This window comes from Silurus aristotelis, assembly GCF_946808225.1.
Source record: "Silurus aristotelis genome assembly, chromosome: 22".
In the NCBI taxonomy this organism is placed as follows: Eukaryota; Metazoa; Chordata; class Actinopteri; order Siluriformes; family Siluridae; genus Silurus; species Silurus aristotelis.
The window spans coordinates 594178-618135 of record NC_139595.1 but is presented as its reverse complement, the minus strand read 5'-3'; the positions used below and the strand labels follow the sequence as shown (position 1 = coordinate 618135).

The 23958-nt window shown below is 42.7% G+C and overlaps 2 protein-coding genes across 7 annotated transcripts; both read right to left on the bottom strand.

Annotated features, from left to right (window-relative positions):
- Positions 1 to 1518: 1518 nt before the first annotated feature.
- xrn1 (5'-3' exoribonuclease 1) lies at positions 1519 to 18451 on the bottom strand. Of its 6 annotated transcripts, none has more exons than XM_083524972.1 (40): positions 18237 to 18451; positions 16548 to 16780; positions 16184 to 16281; positions 15619 to 15728; positions 14678 to 14788; positions 14447 to 14532; positions 14259 to 14346; positions 13931 to 14099; positions 13722 to 13789; positions 13363 to 13497; positions 13213 to 13282; positions 12938 to 13052; positions 12722 to 12811; positions 12410 to 12566; positions 11882 to 12001; positions 11632 to 11795; positions 11412 to 11529; positions 11160 to 11255; positions 10971 to 11074; positions 10739 to 10867; positions 10117 to 10279; positions 9911 to 10024; positions 9728 to 9826; positions 9478 to 9593; positions 8536 to 8772; positions 8206 to 8341; positions 7717 to 7773; positions 7499 to 7631; positions 7169 to 7238; positions 6846 to 7044; positions 6625 to 6711; positions 6347 to 6442; positions 5698 to 5799; positions 5481 to 5615; positions 5233 to 5374; positions 5006 to 5139; positions 4766 to 4879; positions 4222 to 4324; positions 3146 to 3303; positions 1519 to 2982 (listed from the first exon to the last, which is right to left on the bottom strand). In XM_083524972.1, the coding sequence occupies exons 1-40, from the start codon at positions 18309 to 18311 to the stop codon at positions 2737 to 2739; spliced, it is 4977 nt and encodes a 1658-aa protein (XP_083381098.1). In that variant the 5' UTR covers positions 18312 to 18451; the 3' UTR covers positions 1519 to 2736. The 6 variants fall into 6 exon arrangements, with proteins under 6 accessions (XP_083381098.1, XP_083381101.1, XP_083381100.1 ...); XM_083524975.1 differs by having other exon boundaries at positions 3146 to 3279; XM_083524974.1 differs by having other exon boundaries at positions 5722 to 5799.
- A 1277-nt stretch (positions 18452 to 19728) lies between these two features.
- Positions 19729 to 23086, bottom strand: LOC310717429 (uncharacterized protein). The gene is made up of 5 exons (XM_083525384.1): positions 22454 to 23086; positions 21383 to 21484; positions 21106 to 21192; positions 20621 to 20635; positions 19729 to 19832 (listed from the first exon to the last, which is right to left on the bottom strand). The coding sequence occupies exons 1-5, from the start codon at positions 22524 to 22526 to the stop codon at positions 19753 to 19755; spliced, it is 357 nt and encodes a 118-aa protein (XP_083381510.1). The 5' UTR covers positions 22527 to 23086; the 3' UTR covers positions 19729 to 19752.
- Positions 23087 to 23958: the final 872 nt, after the last annotated feature.

Genomic DNA, 23958 nt, shown 5'->3' with positions numbered 1-23958 from the left:
GGGAACCCAACAAAAGCGACATAAAGTCGCGGAATAGCGATAGAAGGTGTCCTGGTGTCCCCCAGGGTTCCTCACTCCGCTCCTCAGGACCTGCACTTTACCACGCCGACCTCAGGAGCGCGGGGTCCACCTTCTGCGGAAGCTGATTGGCTGAGGATGGGGCGCACGCGGGTAACAGTCACGAGAAGCTGATTGGCTAGAAACCGTAGTTGTGACGTCACCAAAACACGGGATCCAATATTTGGTTTCTTTTAATAATCCAAATAAACTGAATCTGAATTCTCTTTTAGTTAATTTCTTATCATCAATACAAAAAGAGCGACATTAACCGCTCCCCGGTGCCCTCATGGGGTGTGTGTGTGTGTGTGTGTGTGTGGAAACAACCCACATTACGGAACTAAAACAGAAGTGAAGTAACTAAAGGTTCAGCCTTTCAAACCGCACACCGCACACGGACATGCGCCCCCTGCGCATGCGCACTCTGCCCTATCCTCCGCCACACTACAGCTACCTTCATTAAACGGTCCGGTTCGGCGGAATAATCCTTCCTTCTGGTCCGCTGTGTTACCAGCTCACCGAGCCGGATTCCTCATACCCATCCGCCCGCTGACGAACTAATTACTACTAAACTGATTTGTAGGATTGGTGACGTAACACATCAGCCGATAAAGGGGCATGTACAGCTCTTAAAGGGACAGTGTCGCAATTTCTCTCTCTTAAAGGGACAGTGTCGCAATTTCACTCAAAGGGACAGTGTCTCAATTTCACTCTTAAAGAGAGTGTCTCCATTTTGCAGTCTTACGAGGTGGTATCAAAGTTTTGAGACGAGGTCGGTTTACTTTATTTATCTTCGTTTACACACAATCACCTTCAGAATAATCCTCTTGCACAGCAATACAGCGCCCCCAACGTTCTTCTGGAAGGAAACGGTTCAAGCACCTTCTGTGATTCGCGTCGGATCTCCGCAACAGTGACAAAACAGCAACCTTTGAGCTGGATCTTTATCTCGGCAAACCTGGCGAATAGAGTAGGTGCAGAAGTAAGATCATGTTCAGTGGGTCAGTGCTCCCTGTGAATGTGCGTGCAGCCTCGTGCTGCCATCTGTTGGCGTGAACTAGTCTAGGAACTTTTTGATACCACCTGGTATAGTGACCCTGTTTCTATTTTCCTGTCTCTTAAAGGACACGCCGTCTCTGCAGCAGGTGTCAGTAGGAGGTCGGGTCGTACCCCATCACTGTTCACTGGATTAATCTTTATAAAATACTGTTCAAGATTCAGATACATTTTCAGGCTTAAATATTTAATAAGTAAACATAAAAATAAAAAATAAAAATCAAATCACATTCACAGCACATTTCATGAGAAACACCAGCAGCGCCTTAATTAAACTAGTGTGCATTAGTATTGGCACCCACAGTCTCACGAAAATTAATCCCCAGTGAGCAGGTTTCTGTCACTCTGCACTTTACAGGTTGTAAAAATCGATTAAAAAAAAAAAAAAAAAATGTAATCACAAAATTATGATAACAAAAGGTGTTTATTGAAGATCTATATACAGCACATCCCACAGCGGGAACCGGCGGCGAATTCTTCAGCGAATGTTACTCGAGTTCATTTAAAAAATAACACTGCACACGGTCGTCTTTACCGCTCGAAAAAAAAGACAGACAGACAGACGCTGGAATCCGAGGTGTGGCACGTCACTGAAATGATCGACCCTACAGCACACAGAGCTGCTGGGAACAGAGACTGTTCTTCTCTTTAAAAAAAGAACATTAAAACCCAAAAAAAATTCAGTTTAAAACCCGATCTGAAAAGTGCTGCTGTTTAGAGAGAAAATCCCTGTGAGATTCCTGTTCACTAAAGTTACTCAGTGTTCACACTGGAAACTCTACGTCCTCTCACCACGCTGAAATGTGAGTGTAGACCATGCTGAATGAAAGTGAAGCAGATCAGGATTTAGAGGAAGAGCCAATATCCATGAGGAGGAAGTGAACTGAGATGGTCCACGTTCTTCATATTAGTGTACAAGGAGATGGGGGGGGGGGGGTCTGGGGGGCTAGACTAAGAGTTTTAAGGCTACTTTTATGGTTGGTGTATTTTCGTAATTCGAAAGAAAAAAATCAGACGAATGAAAAATAAAAAGCAGCTTAAACAATGCTGGAAAATTGACCATGAAACGTCTCGAATCTCCTCGATGAAGAGGTCCACATCCAGCATTTCATCTGTTTCCTTTTCTCAAATCTTCTCTCTCCTGATTGGCTAAGCAGGACACTTATTTGCATATTTCCAGCGAGAACTTGCACATGGACACAATGCTGCTTCACTCCTACGCGTTTGGACCTGGTGGAATTCCAGGAACGAGGTGAGGAACAGCGTTATCAGAAATGCGATCCGATCGACCGTAACTGCGCAATCGGACCTGTGGGTGTTTCAGGATCGCTGATTAAAAACAAACTGAACGAGAATATCAAATTTCTTTTGAATGTGCTGAGATTATAAAAATAAATCTTCAAATATTTAAGAAATATTAAAAACCCACTGCTGGGAAAAAAAAGCTGAATAATTGGAAATAAAGAGCGCAAATTAAAGCCAGATGAGAGAGGGAGGGATGGAGGGAGGGAGAGAGAAAACAGAGAAAGAGACCGTACGACTGAATCTTTATCTCGGGTTCACAACCCCACAACCCCCCCCCCCCCCCCCCCAAAAAAAAAAATCGCTAGAAGAGGCGGCGCTTCAGTCCGTGACTTTAGTGGCATCGAAGTTCACCGCCAACTTCCTGTGTTTGCGTCTGGAGGCGGAGCCTGGGGGGTGTGTCAGTTTTGGCGGTTGTTTTGGTAGGTTCTCGGAGTCCTGCGTGCTGATTGGTGGAGGGGTTTTGTGGGCGGAGCAGGAGGTTTCGGGGTTTTCGGGTCGAGTGGCATTCCCAAAGTCCGGTCTCGTTTCCTGGCTCTTCCGACCCGAAACTCTCTTCTTAGTCACCTAACATAAAAAATATGTAAAAACATCAATTTACTGAGAACACAATCTTACCGACAATTTCTTTTTTCTGTTTATTAAAGTTGTAATTTTTATCCATTTATAGCTCCATTAATCAGAACCCATGGTGAAAGCTGGTGTGTTTCTGTGAGAGTTTGTCTCTTGCCTGTAGTGGGATGAATTGGTTGTGAGAGCCGACGTGGGCCGGGGGCGGAGCCGCTCGAGCTCCAGGGAACGTCCCACCGAAAAACGGCTGCCCCTGAGGAGGAAACTGCACCCCCCATGGCAGAGGAGCGAAACCTTGAGGGGGCATCAAAAGACCACCTTTAGAACACAATATAAGCCAAATAAAAATCATTAAGAGCCCCAGGATGTTGTGTTTCATAGATGTTCTTACAGATGTTGCTGGTGTTTATTAAAGTGAAATAAATAAATAAATAAATAAGTATTTTAGTTATTACACTTATTTAATAATTAGTGTAATAAACTTTATATCGTCTGAAGTGGTTTTGTGGCACGATGGTCACAGTGTGTATTTGTACTTTAATGAAGTTTTTTCATTACGGGAATATTTTACTGTCATTTCACTACATTCCAAAGTCAAATATTTTACTTTTTTACTACATTTAGTGAAATCAGTCGTTCCTTTTTATTTGAGGATAAAAACGTAACTGGTGAAACACGCAGCGAGTCACCAATCAGGATCGAGCGCACGCTCTGTTTTACACGTGTTCTGATCGGCGCTCGGTGCATCTACTGATCACCAACATCCAGTTCAGCATCAGTTCAACATCAAGCAGAACATTTAGAGAGGAATCAATGATGAAGAAACTCCAGACTCGAACTCACCACAACACACGTGACCTCATTTACACGTTTTATTAAAGAAGGTTTTGTGTTCATGATCATTATAATAGAAATCAATCAGTGTTTGAGTCTTTAATCTCATTCTATTAATAGATCAGTGTGCTGAGAGTCACATTCGAGTCTTTACACAGAAACTGAGGTGATTAAGTGAAGAATCTTGTGATAAAAATGATCACAGGAACATTAGAGTTATAATAAATCACTACTTTCGATACTGAAGTTCATTTGAAGGCAAAAAACTTTAGCACTTTTACTCAAGTGGCAGTTTAAAGGGACACTTTTACTGGAGTCACGTCTCTACTTTAACTAGTAAGGGATGTGAAATGAGGAATGTGGAATGAGGAATATGGAGGTGGATGAATGTGAAACTCTGACCTGCAGGCTGCGTGAACACCTGAGGATGAGGAGCCATCGGCCGCATGGGCTGCATTCCAGGGAACAGCGGAGGAGGAGCGAGAGGGAACGAGCCCACAGAGTTCTACAACAGAGCAGGACAGAGGGACACTTTTACAACTCCATACTGTGTGTGTGTGTGTGTGTGTGTGTGTGTGTGTGTGTGTCGCCAAACCAACAAGTCTGACTAAACAAAGAAGAGGGTGTTGTTTTGTGGCAAAGACAGTAGATGAGACAGACGTCAGACTCTTTATGAGCATTTTCACACTAATGACTAAGAAAAAACACTAAAGAAAAAAGAGAAAAGAAAAACAAAGAAAAAATCAGAACGACAAAAAAGGCATGGAAACAAGGGTAAGAGAGAAGATACAAATTCAGAAGAACAAAAATAAAAATTAAAAGATGGACAGACTAAGAGTCGGGTGTGGTGTGAGATATTACCAGGTGCCGTAGAGTAAACAAAGAGACAGACAGAGAGACTAAACTAGGAGACAGACAAGGAAACAGGTAAGCTGTGAGACATTACCAAACGCTGTAACGTGAACAGAGCTGCTTTCGCTTTAGCTTCAGTTTCAGACGGACACTGAGGACCATGAAGCAGGAGACCATTAGACAATTTCACCTGACATATAATCAGACCCTGAAAAACACACACAAGAAAGTTGGAGTGCAGTTTGCATAGTTCTGACAGTGGAGCTTTTTCAAACAGGAAGAGTTAATCCTGGAAGTGTGTGTGTGTGTGTGTGTGTGTGTGTAAAACACTAACCTGTCTGTTGTGTAAGAAGGTGAACTCAGGTGGCCCCATGTTCAGTCCCACACACACTCTGCTCAGTTCAGCAGCCATGCAGGGCAGGAGAGGGGAAGCCGGAGGTTCACCCTGAGCAGAGTTCATCCTGGCCGCTGAGAAGATCAGATAACATTCAGGTGAAGATAAAATTCCTGTGAGAACTGTGAAGTGGAAATTGGCCTCCAATAAAATAAACATTTATTTACCCAGTTTCTTAGAACTGCGTCTCCTGTTCTGCTGCTGAGCTCCGGGATTGGGGGATGCGTTCATGGGGGCGGAGTCAGAGGCGGAGCACGTGGTTGCCGAACTGTCGATCTTCAACATCTCCTTCAGCATCATGGTTCCCATCTTATAGAGGGGTGTGAAAAAAGACACACACGGATTTAAATGCATCAATTACATCATATATAAAATGATGTTTATTTACATTAACACAGTGCTGCAGTGAACTCACCATGGCGAAGGACTGAGGAGACAGCGGCTTCTCCTGCTCATCAGCAGGTTTCCTCACCGGAGAGGATTGAACCGGAGCTTCGGCTCCCTTTGAGACCTTCAGATTGGCTATGAGCTCCTGAAACTCTGGGGTGACCTGCAAACGTTCAGCAAGTGTTCAAAGCAAGTAAAAAAAGAACGTGTGTAAGATCCACGTTTAACACGTCCCATCATCTCACCCCGGCGTGGAGATCAGTAGATACCTTGTTGGAAGGCTTCTGAGGAGAAATGGAATTTAAATCTTCATTCCTCTTCAGTAGTCTGATGTTGGCTGGCTGCCCCTGGGGGAGAAATAAACCAAGCAGGACGTGTCGGCTTTGAGTCACGGGAAAAACATGGTACACAAAGAAAATAGTTCTAACAGAAACAAAAGACAAATCGATGTTATGGAAATCTTCTACATTGTTTAGAAGAATCACTGGTCTCTTTGGCAACCAAGTACCCACTACATACGAGGTGGAACCGAGAAGTTTGGAGACTCGCCCGGTTTCCAGAAAATAACTTTATCTACATTTCCACACAAACACCTTCAAAATAGTCCCCCCTACACAGCAATACAGCCAACACTGACTTATGAAGTACGGTGCTCCCTTTGATTGTGCGTGCAGCCTCGTGCTGCCATCTGCTGACGTGTTACAAAACTACTCTCGAAACCTTTTGATACCACCTCGTATTCACACTAATAAATAACTACATCTTACATTTATTACACTGAAAGCTGTTATGTACAGATTTGGCAATCCTGTTCTCACACACACACACGCACACACACACACACACACACACACACACACACACACACAAACACACACACAAACACTCTCTTACATGGTTCTGCCAGTGGGCTGGTGGTTTTTGAGGCAGCCCTAAAGATTGGAGAGACTGCCACACGTTGTTAAACTCTTCCTCCTTATTCCCAGAGCCCTAAAACACACACACACACACACACACACACAATCACACACAATCACACACAATCACACACAATCACACACAATCACACACAATCACACACAATCACACACACACACACACACACACACATTTATAAGCCTCTCACAAACACACACACACACCTTACAGAAATATATCGTTCAGGTTGCTACCTTCTGTTGTGTTTTTTGGTTCAGGCCTTTTTGAGGAGAGTTTCTGTTTCCCTGAGTGTCAGTTCTGTGAGCCTGCCTGCTGTTCTGCTGCACACACACACACACACACACACACTGCAAGATTAGGTGTGTTATTTCTTAATTAAACTTTACTGTATCAGAGCACATGGTCATGCTACCATTCTGAACTGTGTGTGTGTGTGTGTGTGTGTGTGTGTTACCTGTGTGGGTTTAAATGGTGATCGTGGTGAGTGGTTCAGGCCGTCCAGCTGATGTTTGTGTGTGTTTGATGAGGAAGAGGAAGAAGGCTGTGGTTTGACGACGGCAGTGAGTTTGTGAGGGTTCTGCTCCTGACGGGTTCCGTGGCTCAGATTGATTAAGGCACAAGGAGGAACTCTGTAACCCCGACCTGGAGAGCATCTACACACACACACACACACACACGTCCATTGTTCAATTCATTTGGCCTTGATTATAAAAGGCATTATTGTACGCTGTGTGTGTGTGTGTGTGTGTGTGTGTGTGTGTGTACGCCTGTCTGTACCTGATAGTGAGTCCTCCTGCAAACTCCTCATCAAACAGAACCTCATACAGAACTTCAGCCTCTCGTTCAGCTGATAAACAAAACCACACACACACACACACACACACACACAATTTAATTATAATAATAAACTAAAAAAAAAATACAATCAGCATTAAAAATCCTGTAGCTCGATAACATAATTTACGGTACACAAAAATGAACAACAATCTCTATAACTGATCACCATCAGGGTATCAGGGTGACATCATCGTCTCAGCCAGACCTGAACATCACCTTTACGACCCTGTAAGATTGTTGGGTTACAGCGGGAAAACGTTTGTGTCGTACCTCCTTTGATGCCGATGATAGTTCCTCTGAGGCCGAGAGGAACCGAGAAGTTCTCCCTGACGTTAACGATGCGGTCGAACAGGTGATACTCAGCATCAGGGTCTGGAACTACACCGTGATGCTGCTCCAGGGGCTGAGATACAAACCAAAATACATCTGAGTGTAGAAGAGGTTTGGAGGTGTGTGATGTGCTGTACATTCAGGACGTGTGCACTCACCCTGAACACCAGGTGAGGTTTCACTGTGACGCGCACTTTCTTGTTGCTCTTCTTCAGCTGGAAAATAAATAAATACATTTTATTAAATTATTGAAATAATAATGAAATATTTAAGATGAATAGTTTTTTTTTTTATAAATAACTTTTTTTAAATCTTAAATATTTAATTATCATCTAATAATATGAACACAATTTATTTAAGACAATCAGTTGCCTAGAATAAACATTTAAATGTATTTTCAGTCAATAATTTATATAAGGCAGCTTTTATAAATAAAATAAATTGTATGAAAATGTTCTTATATTATCATTTAACTATAAAATGTGTGTGCTTATGGAAAATAAATAAGTATTTTCCCCTCATTGAGTACAGAATAAAGTGTGAAGTGGACCAGAGCTGGTGTGTGTGTGTGTGTGTGTGTGTGTGTGTGTGTGTGTGTGTGTGTGTGTGTGTGTGTGTGTGTGAGAGAGAGAGAGAGAGAGAAACACCTTTGCTTTCTCCAGCTCTTCCTCAATCTTCCCCACGATGCCTACGTCCAGAATCTGTAAGTCACACGATGCTCGGGAGGAGGAGCTAACAGGATGTGTCTTCAGCCAGGTGGTGATTTCCTGAACCCTCTCAGCACTGAGAGAGAGAGAGAGAGAGAGAGAGAGAGAGAGAGAGAGCGAGAGAGAGAGAGAGAGAGAGCGAGAGAGACACATTTACAATAATGCTGATCTTCCCCTTGTGCCCATGTTTATGAGTCCTGAACTGATAGAAGATAGATGAGGACTACAGCTTGGTGTTTATGGTGTAAGGTGTGTGTACGAGAGCCGTACCCATTCTCATCTTCTCCCGGCCAGATATCATCCTCATAAAACAAATCGTCGTAGCTGTTCCTGGACACGTAGTCGAACACCTCGGAGAAGCGCTCGAGATACTCAGCTAACAGCTCCTCTACAGCAGCGGAGTACAACCACTCCTTCTCCGTTCTCTTGGTGTAGCCTGGAACCTCCTCGTTTTTCTTGTTGAACTTTAGATTCAGACCCACGTTGGCTTTCTGTTCGCCGTGTGGACTGAGAGAGAGAGAGAGAGGGAGAAGGAGAGAGAGAGAAGGAGAGAGAGAGAGAGAGGGGGGGGGGGGATAACCAGGAAGTAGAGTCTTTAGTATTTTATGTCCAGCTTCAAGAATTTCCCTTAAAAGAAAAAAATCCTGATCATTACTGAAATAAGTAGAACAGCTAACGAAAACATATCTTTAGAAAAATATAAAAACACACACACACACACACACACACACACACTTATCAACACATCTGCATTACCCAAATGGGGTCAATTCAGTCAATTTAATTAATATAATAAGTGTATTGCATTAATTAGATTTATTTAAAAAAATGTATTTAAACAAGCAGCCATTTTATTTAAAATTGTTTTTAAAAAAATGTAAACTATTAAAATGTTGATCTCAAATGCTAATAATAATAATAATAATAATAATAATAATGAACTGCGTTAATTAAAACAAGCAATTTAATATTTTGCTTATAAATCGAGTTACGTATCGAAACATGGATTTTGTGTGCCGTTACACCCCCAATATATTATAGCATTTAATTAACGATTTTAATGACAAACAAAATGTAGGTTTAATAAAACAAACGCTATATAAACATTAATTATGTCACCAACACACTTGGCCAATAAACCTGCTTCTAACCAGGACGTTATGGACTGTAAACTGTGTAAATGTAAGACGAGAGAATATGAGCTGCACTGACTTCTTCTTGGATCCTCTCCCGATGAAGATGCTCCCGGAGAACCTGGAGACGAGGTAGCTGGTGATGCCGAGGCGGGAGGCCAGGACATACCCAGGACTGTACTTTATGGAGTATTTCTGAGTAAGAGAAGGGCAAATCTTTTAGTATTTCTAACCATCGTTATATACTAAACACACGTTAACTTCAATAAATAAGACTGCCTGAACAGATGGGTGTTATTTCATTATTTTATAATAAAAGTCTGACTGACATGCTGGTTCTGAATTAAGGCATCAAGATGCGGTTCACACGGCACAGTGAAGACCACGCGTATACGTCCCTCGCTGATGACATCACTCGAATCTTGCACCTGAATGAAATGATGTAAAAAAGGTCTGTAAACACTGATGATCTGTACGAGTGTATTTTTGTAGGTAACCTGAGGAACGCTCACCTCTCCCATCGCGCCGTAATACGGGTTTCCCACCATGAAGACGGTGGTGGAGACGGGGAAAAGCTCCTCCAGCGTTTTAAACCGAGACAAGGACGAGTCGAAGGCTTTGATGTCCTAAAAAGAGCGAACACAACCCCGTTACTGAGACGTCAATGAGGAGCGTGAAGACAGAATAAGGATCATATTCAGAACTGCAGTACTTGTACCTTAACGATGGTTTGGTAAGCGAAGGGCAGGATCTGTTTGGCCCACTGTTTCTCCAGGTGGACCTGACCGCTCGGGGAGATGGTGTACTTCCTGCCTGTGAGGAGCTGAGCGTAGAGGAGCACCGACGTTACGTTTATCGCCACGCCTTTACGTTTAGAGTGGCTGTAAAACACAGGCACAGAGACGGAGTCAGAACACATGACTGACAAAACAACCACTTACAGCAGATATCAAAAAGTCTACACACCCCTGGGTTATGTGATGTAAAAATTATTTGAGCAGGATAAATCATTCCAGAACTTTTTCCACCTTTACTGTGGCCTATCACCTGCACAACACAACTGGAAAAAAAAAAAAGCTGAAATCTTCATCTTCAGTTTTCTAGCAGCTTTCTAAAGAACATTAGCTGGCATTTGGAAAGATTTTTTCCAAAGAGAACAGTTTTACTGAGTCTGCTCATGTAAAGGGCCTGCTGAAGATCCTGTGAAAGATCCGTATCAGAATGAGTGCGCTAATATAAACCTGCACTACCGTCAGATCTGCTGTTATAGAGAATTAATCAACACCTTCTCTTCTGACCAAGAACTCAGCAGAACTCGCACTAGGTGAGGAGGTTCTTACTGTTCAGTGATGCCCTGCAACTCTTTAATCCAGTCCTTGTGCTCTTTATCGCTCAGATACACCACTTTAACAGGAGGGGGCGTGTCCTCGTACAGCTTCTGCACTCCTGGTGCCTCCTCCAGGTAAAACCTGAAACTCAAAGATTATTAGTAAATGCATGTGTGTTAATCAGTGTGTACAAACAGACACTGATTAGCATAACCCTGCCCACTTTTCCATGTAAAAGTCTTACTTTGCCTCTCCGTCTGAGACGGCGACCACACGCGCCTCCTCCAGGTGAGGCCAGTTCACGAACACGCTCTTCCCCAACACGAGCGACGCGACGTCCTCCAAAACCTAAAACGCACAAACGAAGTACAATCAAACACACTTTAACATTAACTAGTATGTGTTTGCATTTAAATACAGACAGCATGCTCACCAGCTCCTCCTGCTGGCTGGGTAGAATCTCCAGCATCATGTTTTCTCCTCGGCTGCTCTGCTGGAACACGACCACGCCGCTCTTCTTCTTATAAAACTAAAACAACGAATAAATAAACAGATTTAAATGCTTTGAGTGTTAATAATGCGTGTTTATGATGACTATATAGTAATTATGTAATGATATGGTAATATAGTAATTATGTTTTTATTGAAAGTCGTATAAGAATAAAATAATTATCGCGAGATTTACTTTATGTTGGATGTGCTGTAAAGTGGGAAAGCCGCAGAAATACAGGCTGCTCCGATCAATTCTGCGTTTGACGACGTCCAGAGACACTCGCCAGGCGTCCATGGGCACAGCCATCGACCTAAACACAAACACACACACAAAACCCCATCAGATTATTTCCCCTTCCGTCTGTAATTAATAGATTATGTGTGTGTGTGTGTGTGTGTGTGTGTGTGTGTACCTGGCGTGACAGTGTGTAACATCAGGGAAAACCTCAGGCAGTGGTGATACGAGGTGGAAGTCGAGCTCTTTGTCATAGCAGTACACCGCACACTCGCTGTGTGTGTTTCTCGCTCGCTCTGATTTACTCAGACTGCAGGGGGCCATGGCTGCCAGCAACCGGTTCTAAAACACACACACACAACCATAAAGCGGCACTTGGTGAAGGTGTGTGTATATATTAGATGAACAGATGTGTGAAGGTGTGAAACCTCGTCGATGAAGGGGATGAGGACCACAGCCTCCCACTCCTGCTGCTTCCCGTTCAGGTCCGTTTTAAAGTCCACAGGGTAATACTCAATAATTGGAGAGTCTGGAGACGTCATCAGGTGCTGAGACACACACACACACACACACACACACATTACAGGAGTGAGGACAAATTTTAGTCTTTTATACTGTTTATTTCTCTTATGCCCCTCCATCTATTTATTTCCATCTATCTATCGTCTGCCTGTCTGTCTACTCCTCCATCCCCGTCTGCCTACTCCTCCATCCCCTTGTCTTCCCACCTGTCCACTCCCCTGTATGTCTACTACTTTGTCTCCCCGTCTATCTACTCCTCCGTCTTCCTGTCTGTCTATTCCTCCGTCTCCCTGTCTGTCTATTCCTCCACATGCCTGTCTGTTCATCTATTCGCATTTTTGTTTTGTTCTTGTTTATGCATTAAAAGCCCTACAAAAAATAAAATGTATTATAGTTGTTGGGATCCCCTTTGTGTGTGTGTGTGTGTGTATTACCTGGTAGCATATAGGCAGCAGGTCTTTGCTTGCTGAAGGTAAAACCCCCAGCAGCTGTTCAAAGGGCATGAAGGGTTTTCCCAGATCAAAGGTAAGCTTGAGGTCAGCGATGTTCCTCACATCAGAGAGGAAAGGTGCGTAGTGAAAAGGGTAATACCTGTACACACAGAGTCATGTCTTATATATCCATCGGTATTACACACACTCACACACTCACACACTCACACACTCACACACTCACACACTCACACACTCACACACTCACACACTCACACACTCACACACTCACACACTCCTGAATAGTTTCCTCACCAGCTCCAGGACTGAACTCCATGATAGTAATAATGTAAGATCCACTGGATTCCCTCCACGTAGCAGCGAGCCTGACCGGCCAAAAACTCACTGCAAACCAGACAGGAACAAAACACAAACACACGTTTCAGCCCATAAACCTGTTTATCTCTTTATTATAGTGATCAATATCAAGGCAAAAGGGCTGACAGATCAGTGACTGATCTCAAAACTCACTCAGAGACCACCTCTACGTCCATCTTGGTCATGTAGTACGTTCTCTTATACTGCCGGAACTCCGTTTCGAACATGTCCTCGTCCTCGCCGTCTTCCTCACCACCTTCTGGTGCATCTTTGCAAAAAATAAAAAATGTGCCAAGTGAAAGAACCAAAATAATTAGCAGAATCCAAATCAGAGGTACAAAACTAGTCTCGAACCTTTTTGAAACCTTGTAGCTAGCAGGACATGGGACATGGCGTTTGTGTGTGTGTGTGTGTGTGTGTGTGTGTACCTCTTCCTGTAGAACAGGGCATGTCTTTGTCTCTATCCAGAGCTGCCAGACTCAGAGTGTCTTTAAACATCTAAAAACAAAGTATAACATTATTTCCCATGAAAATTAAAATTTCCCCCAAACTATGAAGATCAGTGTTCTGCCCCTCACCTTGTTCCCCCTGCCCTGTTTGCTCAGCTCCTCCTCCGCTGCCAGACCCGCCGCTTCATTCACGTATTTGTTTCCCACTTTGCTCTCGAACCACTTGAGGTCCACAAACACCTCATTGAAATGCTCGCGGTCAAACTGGAGATCAGTTCAAAGATGATATTAAGATCTGGACAGGTCACATTATACAGCGCACGCACGCACGCACGCACGCACGCACGCACGCACGCACTCACTCAAACACTCACTCAAACACTCACTCAAACACTCACTCAAACACTCACTCAAACACTCACTCAAACACTCACTCAAACACTCACTCAAACACTCACTCAAACACTCACGCACTCAAACACACTGACCTCTGCCAGTTTCTCGAGATACTTCTCAAAGTGAGCCAGATTTAGATAACCGTTCTCATTCAGGTATCCTAATAAAAACAGAGAGAGAAATCAAACACACACAGATTTATATACTCACATTCTCTCTCTCTCTCTCTCTCTCTCTCTCTCTCTCTCTCTCACACACACACACACACACACACACACACGTGTCTATAAAGACGTCTGACCCTCGAGTGTGGGCAGGACAGTGATGTATGTTCTGTAGAGCAGGGGCAGAGCATCCTGGTTAATGTGCAGGTGAGGCAGGTGAGGGATGAAGTCGTTCCCCACCAGGAAGCCCATCAGGATCCAGTCGTCTATAATCCGCTCCAGATCATATTCAAAAGAGATTCTCTCCTGAGAACCACACAAACACACCTCCACTCAGAATACACACACACACACACACTTACACACTCTAGTGTGTGTAAAAAAAAGAACGTCTCTGTGGAGTGGTAAAACACTACTCTGTGTGTGTGTGTGTGTGTGTGTGTGTGTGTGTGTGTGTGTACAGACCCTCAGAGGAGAAAACTCGTAGTCGATGTACTCCCTCATGAGGGACAGATGGAGAAGGTGGAACGTCGTCTCTTCTGGAGCCGTTATTCTGCAGGAACAAATCGCTTGGACCAGTTAAGACACACACACACATTATCTCTCACTCTCACACACACATACAGTCTCTCCTTCCCCAGGACAAAACAAACCTCTTCTGATTCTTTTTCCCCCCGAAGCGTACCTCCTCCCTGAGCAGAGAGAAGTGAGGCTCGTGACTCGTCAGACCCAGCATTATCTACACACACACACACACACACACACACACACACACACACACACACACACACACACACACACACACACAAAGATTATGAACAGACTGTATATACATATTCCCTCTCTCTCTCACACACACACACACACACACACACTCTACACACCAGGTCAGCATCCAGGCCGTAAAGACAGTGTCGTGTGTTAGAATCGTGGCCCGGTCCGGCGATTTCGGACCGGATAAACTCCATGATCTTGTGCTCTCCTTCTCCTGGGGTCTGTTCACAACCACACACACACGTTTCATACACAAAAGAAACTTTACACAGTAACTATACACGCCTCTACTCAGCTAAAACTCATATTGTGATATTTTCCAATATTATGTTGCGATATGTAAGAAAAAATTCAGTATCAGTAGAATCAGTAGAACATATTTAAATAACAGGTTAAATGCATATTTTAAACTTCTATAACTAAGAGAATGCAGTGTTTGGGACTTCGTTGTAAAGTCAGTGTAAAGCTGTAGCAGGCATGTCTGGCTTAAATACTACAGATGGAGATCCACATCCTCTTATCTTGGATCCACAGAATCTCTGACATCGACCAATCAAACAATACTGTGTAATTATACAAAACGATATAAATGCAAAATTTTAATTCACGAAGCTGCAACAGCATCCAGGGTACAGCGAGATCCATTTCATGGCACAGCATAATGCCGTAGTCACATCATTTAGAACTTCTGTACTCAGAAGAGGCAGAGTGATTTAGGACACAGCCCATGTCCACCATTCTGCATGTGTGATTCAGAAGGATTGGACTTATAAAGAAATCTGTGTCACAAACGTATTAGACTGTGTGTGTGTGTGTGTGTGTGTGTGTGTGTGTGTGTGTGTGTGTGTGTGTGTGTGTGTGTGTGTGTGTATTTAGCATTACAATAGAATAGTTTTAGGATAGAAGCCTAGACCAGAGCTGGTTGTCATGGTAACCTGGAAAGGTGGGTTGTTTCTCTCTGATGTGATGGCGCACTAAATTACACAGAATAATAGGTAGGGATGCACAGGGATGTGTGTGTGTGAGTGTGTGTGTGCGTGCGTGCGTTCACCTCGTGACCTGACAGATACACTCTCACTCCCTGCCACATTCGGTCTGTGGATATCTTTTTCTGCACAAAGTATTTCAGCTGCTCCTGAAGCCGGACCATGAACTCAGTACCTGCACGAAAAATTCTTATAATAAATACATGTTTTAAATAATAAATTATATATATATATAAAATTAATTATTAGGAAAATAATTTAGATTTTACAATAAAGTGGAAAGAAATGCACATAATATTTGCACAATATATAGTAAAGTAAGTAAATGTGTTTAATTTGTGTTTATTTTAATATTAACTTTAAATACTAAATGTTTATAAATGCATTTGTAACATTTTATTCATAATAATTACAGCAAATAATTCTGATTGAGTTTTATGATTTAATATATATATATATAAAAAGAGAGAGAGAGAGAGAGAGAGAGAGATAAATAAATAAATAAATAATCAATCAATCATAAATAAAAAGACGATAAGTGACTGAGGACCCATGTTTTTACATGAATGAATGAGATCAGGGCATTAATTGGTTGTATTGGGGTGAAAGGTGCGAGACTGTGAGACAGACCAGGTGTGATGCAGTTGGAGTCGAATCGAGCCTCGGTGGGTAAAACCTCTCCCTTCTCCAGAGCCTTCTTTATCTTTTCCTCTGCTTCCTTCGCCGATCTGAAAGAGAGGGAGCGGCACGTGACCCACTGTGACCTTAAAAGACGTGCGGTAGTGCGTTTCTGCAGGGCTACGTCCTGAACCGCTCTTCATACATGAGCATTACTTCTGAGCCTGATCATGAAGCTGTCTCAGCTCCCAAGCTCCGTGTGATTTCTTCTCCTTCCTGATGAGCTCGTTAACGTGGAACACCAAACGCCTTCCTGTTAGACGTGTGATTAACTAACGAGAAAGAGGGAGCCGTCGGTTCGAGTTCGGGTTCGTACCTGAATCTCCTGCCACGCTGCTGGTTCATTTTGGCTCTCGGAGCGACTCCGTCCACAGCCATGAAGAACACCTTCCTGGGCTTGATGATACGAAAGAGCACTTCGAGGTAGTGGAAGATGTCAGCGAAGATCTTCTCCTCGGTGATGCGGAAGTGTACGTCCTCGTCGTTGGGGTGCGAGCACTGGTGGATGATCCCGTTCATGTCCAGGTACAGATTATCAAACTCCGGGATCTGGGAATAAAATTCATTGGATTTGAATGAAATAAACCCGATGTAGCTGGAGCGTAGCTGGAGCTCCACAGTGGACAGCGTTAAAACCACACATACAGACTACATTAAAAGATTGTATTAAACGATGATTATCACGTGACTGAGGGGTTGTTGTTGTTTTTAAAGCTTTTAACGTGACAAACACCAAAACACTCAAAATACCTGTGAATGAGCGAGCAGGTTTATCAGGGGTGCCAACATTTCTGCACACCCATCTGAATGATAAACACTTTCAATTATTGTTCACAATGTGACTGTTAATTTTGTAATTTTTTACCAGACTGTAAATAACAACATACGCCGATAAAATAATTCTAATATTTTTTTATTTTGTAAATGTAAAAGGTTTTTTCGCGCACTCGGGGCGGTCCCTCGCGCACTCGGGGCGGTCCCTCGCGCACTCGGGGCGGTCCCTCGCGCACTCGGGGCGGTCCCTCGCGCACTCGGGGCGGTCCCTCGCGCACTCGGGGCGGTCCCTCGCGCACTCGGGGCGGTCCCTCGCACTCAGACTCATGAGGTCATCACTTCAAATGGATTTCCAACAATCTTGAAGAAAAGGGTGTTGGATGCTTGTTGGCTGCTTTTCCTTCACTCTCTGGTCCAATTCATCATATACCATCTCAACACTCACCTTCTAGATGAAAACAGCTCTTGATAACACACATCACATCACATCATAACCTTGTGCTCCAGAACATCTGATCACATCACATTATCAACTTGTGCTGTTAATATCATGAACAGCAGCTACGCTAATTCCTCTCCACTGCTTCTCTTTCTCTCCCCATCCCGAGGCTTCCTGAGGTTCCTCCAGCTCCAGTCACCTCCCACCTCATGAAGATTGTGGACCTTTAACGATGTAGATGCCCACAAACATCCCAAACCATCCAGAGACGTACCAGCGCCATTTGGATCCCACTTCATGTGGAGTTTGGACACTGGACCTCTCTGAGTGTTTACGGTCTCTTGCATGGAGAAGCTGATGTTCCTTGTGTTTCTTGGCCCAAACAAGTCTCTTCTGCTTGTTGTTCTTCTGAAGTAATGGGTTCTTTACTGCGGTTTGGCCATAAAGGCCTGATTTACAGTCTCCTCTGTTTTAAGAGTGGATGTTGAAATATTATCTGCCTCTTGGATTCTGAGAAGCATTTCTGTAATTGAACCCCATGTAGCGCACTTCCACAGACCCGGAGATCACTTCTGAGACAGAACCAGAATTCCTGAGAAGCGCTAAAAACCACAACATCGTGACTGTGACCCCACGTAGAATTCAGACTGTTTTACCACAGAATTATGTTTATAACTAAAATTAATCAATAATAAAAGATGTTAAATTTAAATAAATCTCTCCTGAGTGAAGGGGGGGGGGGTGTTAGCCGGGTGCTAGTCTTAAAGCTAACTAGCATTTATTAAGACAAACCTGGTGCTCCTTCACAACTTCACTCAGACACGGATATCGCTCTGAGATCCATCTGTAGAACTTCGGAACCCCCATCGCGCCGAGGAGAAAAACACAATGACACTAATCAGTAAATAAATCTTTGAGACGGAAGCGAAGAGCTGCATAAACTTTGATAGCTAGCTTGGTATTGCTGTGTTGGTATTGCTAGCGGTTTACGCTTCCGTTTTCTTTCCCACCCGGGTTCAGACACGCCACGCCTTCCTGATCTCGGATTGGGTAACATGCTTTAGCTGCCGCACAATGATTGGCTTGTCGTCAATAATATCCAATCACTACACAGAAGGCGGGGCTTTACTAAAACGGGTAGTACAAGAGGCAATTTGGTTATTGTCCGACTACTAATAATGTCCGAGCGGAAGCTCTGATCTTATGACCGACGATGAGGTTAAAATATTACAACTTAAATGATTTTATGGAAATAAAACACAAACCTAATATTTTGTAATATAAACAGATTCGGGGGAAAATTACACATAAATGAGCAGATTACATAATTTATTTTAATATTGTGCAACCGATAAATATATATATATTTTTTAATGTGCAACCGATAAATCTTCCGGATTAAAGAGTTCCTTGTTGTAAACACATTTCTATTTCAGGTCGTTTTTGTTTTCCAGGTGCCGTAAAAATACTAACAAAATGCAAATATTTATGAAAAAACCGCCAAATAAACGACAAATAAACATCCAAAATGCTTTATTTAAAATGCAGTGCAGATTTGTTTTTAAGGAATAACAGTAGATTCAATTTATTGCACAAATTAACACAATGTATTCATTTATTTAATAACAGTGAATAAGTTGATTAGCATAATTTCAAGTACACTGCATTTATTCATATTTCCAATATCAGACTTCATTGTGCTTTAATGACATATAGTGTTGTTAATATATATATTAATATTTGTGACATTTAAAGTGTCTTTTTTGTTTGTTTGTTTGTTTGTTTGCAGTGTCCCAGAGTCTTTTAATTAATATGTTCCACACAATATACCTCTTGGGTGTTGTTTTCACATATAAATATTAATCTTGTCTATAATTAAAAGATCTTTAGAGCAGAGTGTGTGAAACGTTGTGGAACAGAAGAGAATGAAGTTTGTCTTAAAGCATCTGATGATAGTTCGGGACAAAGCCTTGAGTTAGTATTTCTGCTGTTTTCAGTCCTGTAGTAATTTTGGTGTACTGAGAAAATGTTACACACGGTAACACGGTGATCCACCTAAAACAAATCCATGATCCTATATCTTCAGTGTAAACCTTCATCTGGACCTGTGGTACATACTGTACATAGTGCAGGGAGAGAGAGAGAACGATTGTAACTTGTACTGTATTCATAGATAGATAGATAGATAGATAGATAGATAGATAGATAGATAGATAGATAGATAGATAGATAGATAGATAGATAGATAGATAGATAGATAGCATCAGTTTTAAACATGACACACCTTTAATGGTGTCAGTGAGGAAGTTTAGTCTCTGGAGGTAGTTCCCCTCTTCATCGTATTTTCCAGAGAGTGAGCAGGGTAATGAATAAGAGAACCTAAAACACCTGTAAGAAAAGCATTAAAGGATTTTTTTATTGTATATTACAGTGTTTTTGAATAAAAAAAAGTTTATTCAGCACAGAAAATATTCAAACAAAACTATGAGACTGAGCTGTAATTCTCTGTTATGGCCACTGGGGGCGATGTTTCACACAGAATGTATCTCTAAGACTCAAATCTCAGAGAATGTACAATTTTATTTAGTCTTTTTTTTTTAAGGATTAAATGATAAATGTTTATAATTTGATAAATATTTTAACACCAAGTTTTTCTAGAGTGGATGAATCTAACGTAAACTTATTAGCAGAATATGTACATGTAGGAATTTGACATGTAGCCTATAAAACATGACGCATGTGTATGTTTTTGTGTATTTTAAAAAAAAAGTAAAAAATGATTGTGTTAAAAGGTGAAAGCACAAGAGTTTTTATTTATATAAAAGATTATAAAAGGGCAGACCAAATTATCTATAAACACTCCTTTATTTTATCTGTAGCCCATCATATAAACAAACCCCCACAGTGTTTACACACCACACAGAACAGTGGAGAAAAATGTGTGTTTATGAGGAAAAAGATTTTCTTCGTCTCCACCAAGATGGTTTGTGTGGATCTTCACTACGATGAAGAGAACAGACCAGAGAGTTCAGTGTAAATGTGTAAATAAATGTTCTTGCATCACTTGAGCAGGACAACAGGGGTGAGGTGAGAGATGCTCCTGAGGTTCTCCTACAGCAGGGTTCACCTCTAACCTTCTCATTAATGTTTATATTACAGGAGAAAACGAGTCTCACCTCCAGGCTGAGTTTCTGAAGTTCCACAGGATTCACAGAATGGAGAAGAAAAGGGAGGAGAGAGAAAGGAATGTCATCAAACAGAGGGAACACCAATATATTCTTCATATTCATGTATTTAAATATAATCTTTAAATGCTCCTGAGGGGGTGGAGCTAAAAGGATAGATAGGTAAAGAGAGCTGAGGGGGTGGAGCTAAAAGGATAGATAGGTAAAGAGAGCTGAGGGGGTGGAGCTAAAAGGATAGCTAGGTAAAGAGAGCTGAGGGGGTGGAGCTAAAAGGATAGATAGGTAAAGAGAGCTGAGGGGGTGGAGCTAAAAGGATAGATAGGTAAAGAGAAGTGAGGGGGTGGAGCTAAAAGGATAGATAGGTAAAGAGAAGTGAGGGGGAGGAGCTAAGAGGATGGATAGCTAAAAAGAAATGGGGGCAGAGTTAGAGGTGATGATTAGACAAACAAGGGGGCGGAGTCAGTGAGCTTTCCTACCTTGTGTTGCAAGCATCCAGATGCTGAGGAGGAGAAGTGCAATGAAGACCGACACTAGCAGAGCTATGGGAGAAAACCCAGACTCACCTGAAACACACACATACACACACACACACACACACACACACAGAAAAGTTAATTGACTTCAATTAAACTCCTAAAAAGTCAATTAACACCCAATTAAAAGCTGGAATTCAACACCAGGTGGATCAGTAAGACTGTAGCCCCGCCCCCTAGTATTGACCTGATCTTCATCACCAGGTGCGCTTCATGTTACCTGAGGAGGATGTGGGTGTGTTCCGGGTCATCCTCAGCACGTCAGGGAGGTGTGTAGTGCTGGTGTGGTTGGTGGGGTTTTCTCCAGGATCATACACAAAACCTGCACAGAAGATCAACACTCAGATCACACAGTGCCACAGCGGATCATCCGTCTCCACATCTGCCTCTTTCACACCAACTACCTGCATGTCTTCCCTCACCACATCCATAAACCTCCTCCTTGGTCTTCCTCTTTTCCTCCTTCCTGGTGTCTCCATCCTCAGCATTCTTCTACTGATATACCCCATGTCCCTCCTCTGCACATGTCCAAACCATCTCAATCTCACCTCCCTCACCTTGTCTCCAAAACGTCCTACATGCGCTGTCCCTCTAATAAACTCATTTCTGATCCTGTCCATCGTCGTCACTCCCAACGAACATCTCAACATCTTCAGCTCTGCTACCTCCAGCTCCACCTCCTGTCTTTTACTCAATACCACTGTCTCTAATCCATACAACATCTCAGGTCTCACCACAGTCCTATAAACTTTCCCTTTCACTCTCACAGATACTCTTCTATCACAAATCACTCCTGCTATCACTCTTCTCCACCCACTCCACCCTGCCTGCACTCTTTTCTTCACTTCTCTAACACACTCTCCATTACTCTGCACTGTTGACCCCAGGTACCTGAACTCCTCCACCTTCTCCACCTCTTCTCCCTGCAACCACACCCCAACACTGCCCTCCCTCTCATTCACACACATGTACTCTGTCTTACTCCTACTGACTTTCATTCCTCTTCTCTCCAGTGCATATCTCCACCTCTCCAGGATCTTCTCCACTCCCCCCCCCCCAATTTACACACATGTAAAATGTAGCAACAGAAAACAATTAAAGAAAAGAATCGAATATAAAAATAATTAATATAATCTATAAAATAATACAATTACATTTCTATATAAAATAATAACATTATTTACATGATTGTATATTTGTTTTATTTGCATGAGTTCGCAGTTTTTTCCCACTGGACAGTTTCTCTTTCTGTTTTTCTCTGTTTCTCTCTCTAAATGTTTTCTTTTCTCACCTTGAAGAGGAAAACTCGCGGAGAAATGAGAGAGGAAGAGCAGGACAGAGACGAAGAGCACCATCATCTTCATCACCTTCTTCTGCAGGATCAGAGTTTATTCCACACACGAACTCGGTTTAATGTTAAACCTGAAGTTAAAACTCCATGTTCAGCGTGAATAAATCTGTAACTTTATCTCCACTCCGAGATCCAGCTCAGATTCTGAAGACCATCTCAGACCAGACCAGCTGTGCTGAACACATCTCACGCGTGAGACCAGTTGAGTAGAAACTCATCATAACCGAGACCAGCTGAGCAGAAATTCCCCAGGTTCCCCCAGGTTCCTACTCAGAGTAATGTCGGGTCTCCTGATTGCCGGGTTGCCAGATATAATCAAAGTGTGTGTGTGTGTGTGTGTGTGTGTGTGTGTGTGTGTGTGTGTGTGTGTGTGTGTGTGTGTGTGTGTGCGTGCGTGCGTGTGTGTGAGAGTGTGTGTGTGTGTGTGTGTGTGTGAGAGTGTGTGTGTGTGTGTGTGTGTGTGTGTGTGTGTGTGTGTGTGAGAGTGTGCGTGCGTGTGTGTGTGTGTGTGTGTGTGTGTGTGTGTGTGTGTGTGTGTGTGTAAGTGTGTGTGTGTGTAAGTGTGTGTGTGTGTGTGAGTGTTTACTACATGAATAAATGTTTAACTCTAAAACAGAAGAAATGGGCCAGAAATAAATGTTTGACACATCAGCTCCATTTCCTTTGTGATACGGTGAGAAAAAAAACAATTCAAAAGTAAAAAACAAACAAACAAACAAATTCATAAATAAAAGTTTGCACATGATCATTTTATTATTTCTAATATTTCTAATAATTATATAATGATATAAAACAAACCCAGGCATTAGGAGACTCTCAGTGTCTCAACCCCGGGTAAATGGGGAGGGTTGCGTTAGGAAGGAGATCCAGAGTAAAACATCTGCAAAATCTAATATGCAGGTCACAAATCAGAACTTCATACTGGATCGGTGGAGGCCCGGGTTACCAACAAACACCACAGGTATCGTTAACCGACAGGGTACCGGTGTAAATTGTGCTGCTGTTGGCTGAAGGGGGAGAAGGAGAGGAGGAAGACGTCTACAGAGACAGCAGGGAAAGGAGAAGTGGAGCAGAAGTGGAGGAGAAGGAGAGGAGAGTAGAGGTTCGGGTTGGTACTTTAAATGTTGGTACTATGACTGGTAAAGGGAGAGAGGGAGCTGATATGATGGAGAGGAGAAAGGTAGATGTGTTGTGTGTTCAGGAGACCAAGTGGAAAGGGAGTAAGAGCAGGAACATTGGAGGTGTTTAAACTGTTCTATCATGGTGTGGATGGGAAGAGAAATGGTGTAGGGGGATTCTGAAGGAAGAGTACAGTAAGAGTGTAGTGGAGGTGAAGAGAGTTTCTGATAGGGTGATGATCGTGAAGGTGGAAGATGAAGGGATGATGATAAATGTCATCAGTGCCTATGCTCCACAAGTGTGTTGTGAGATGGAGGAGAAGGAAA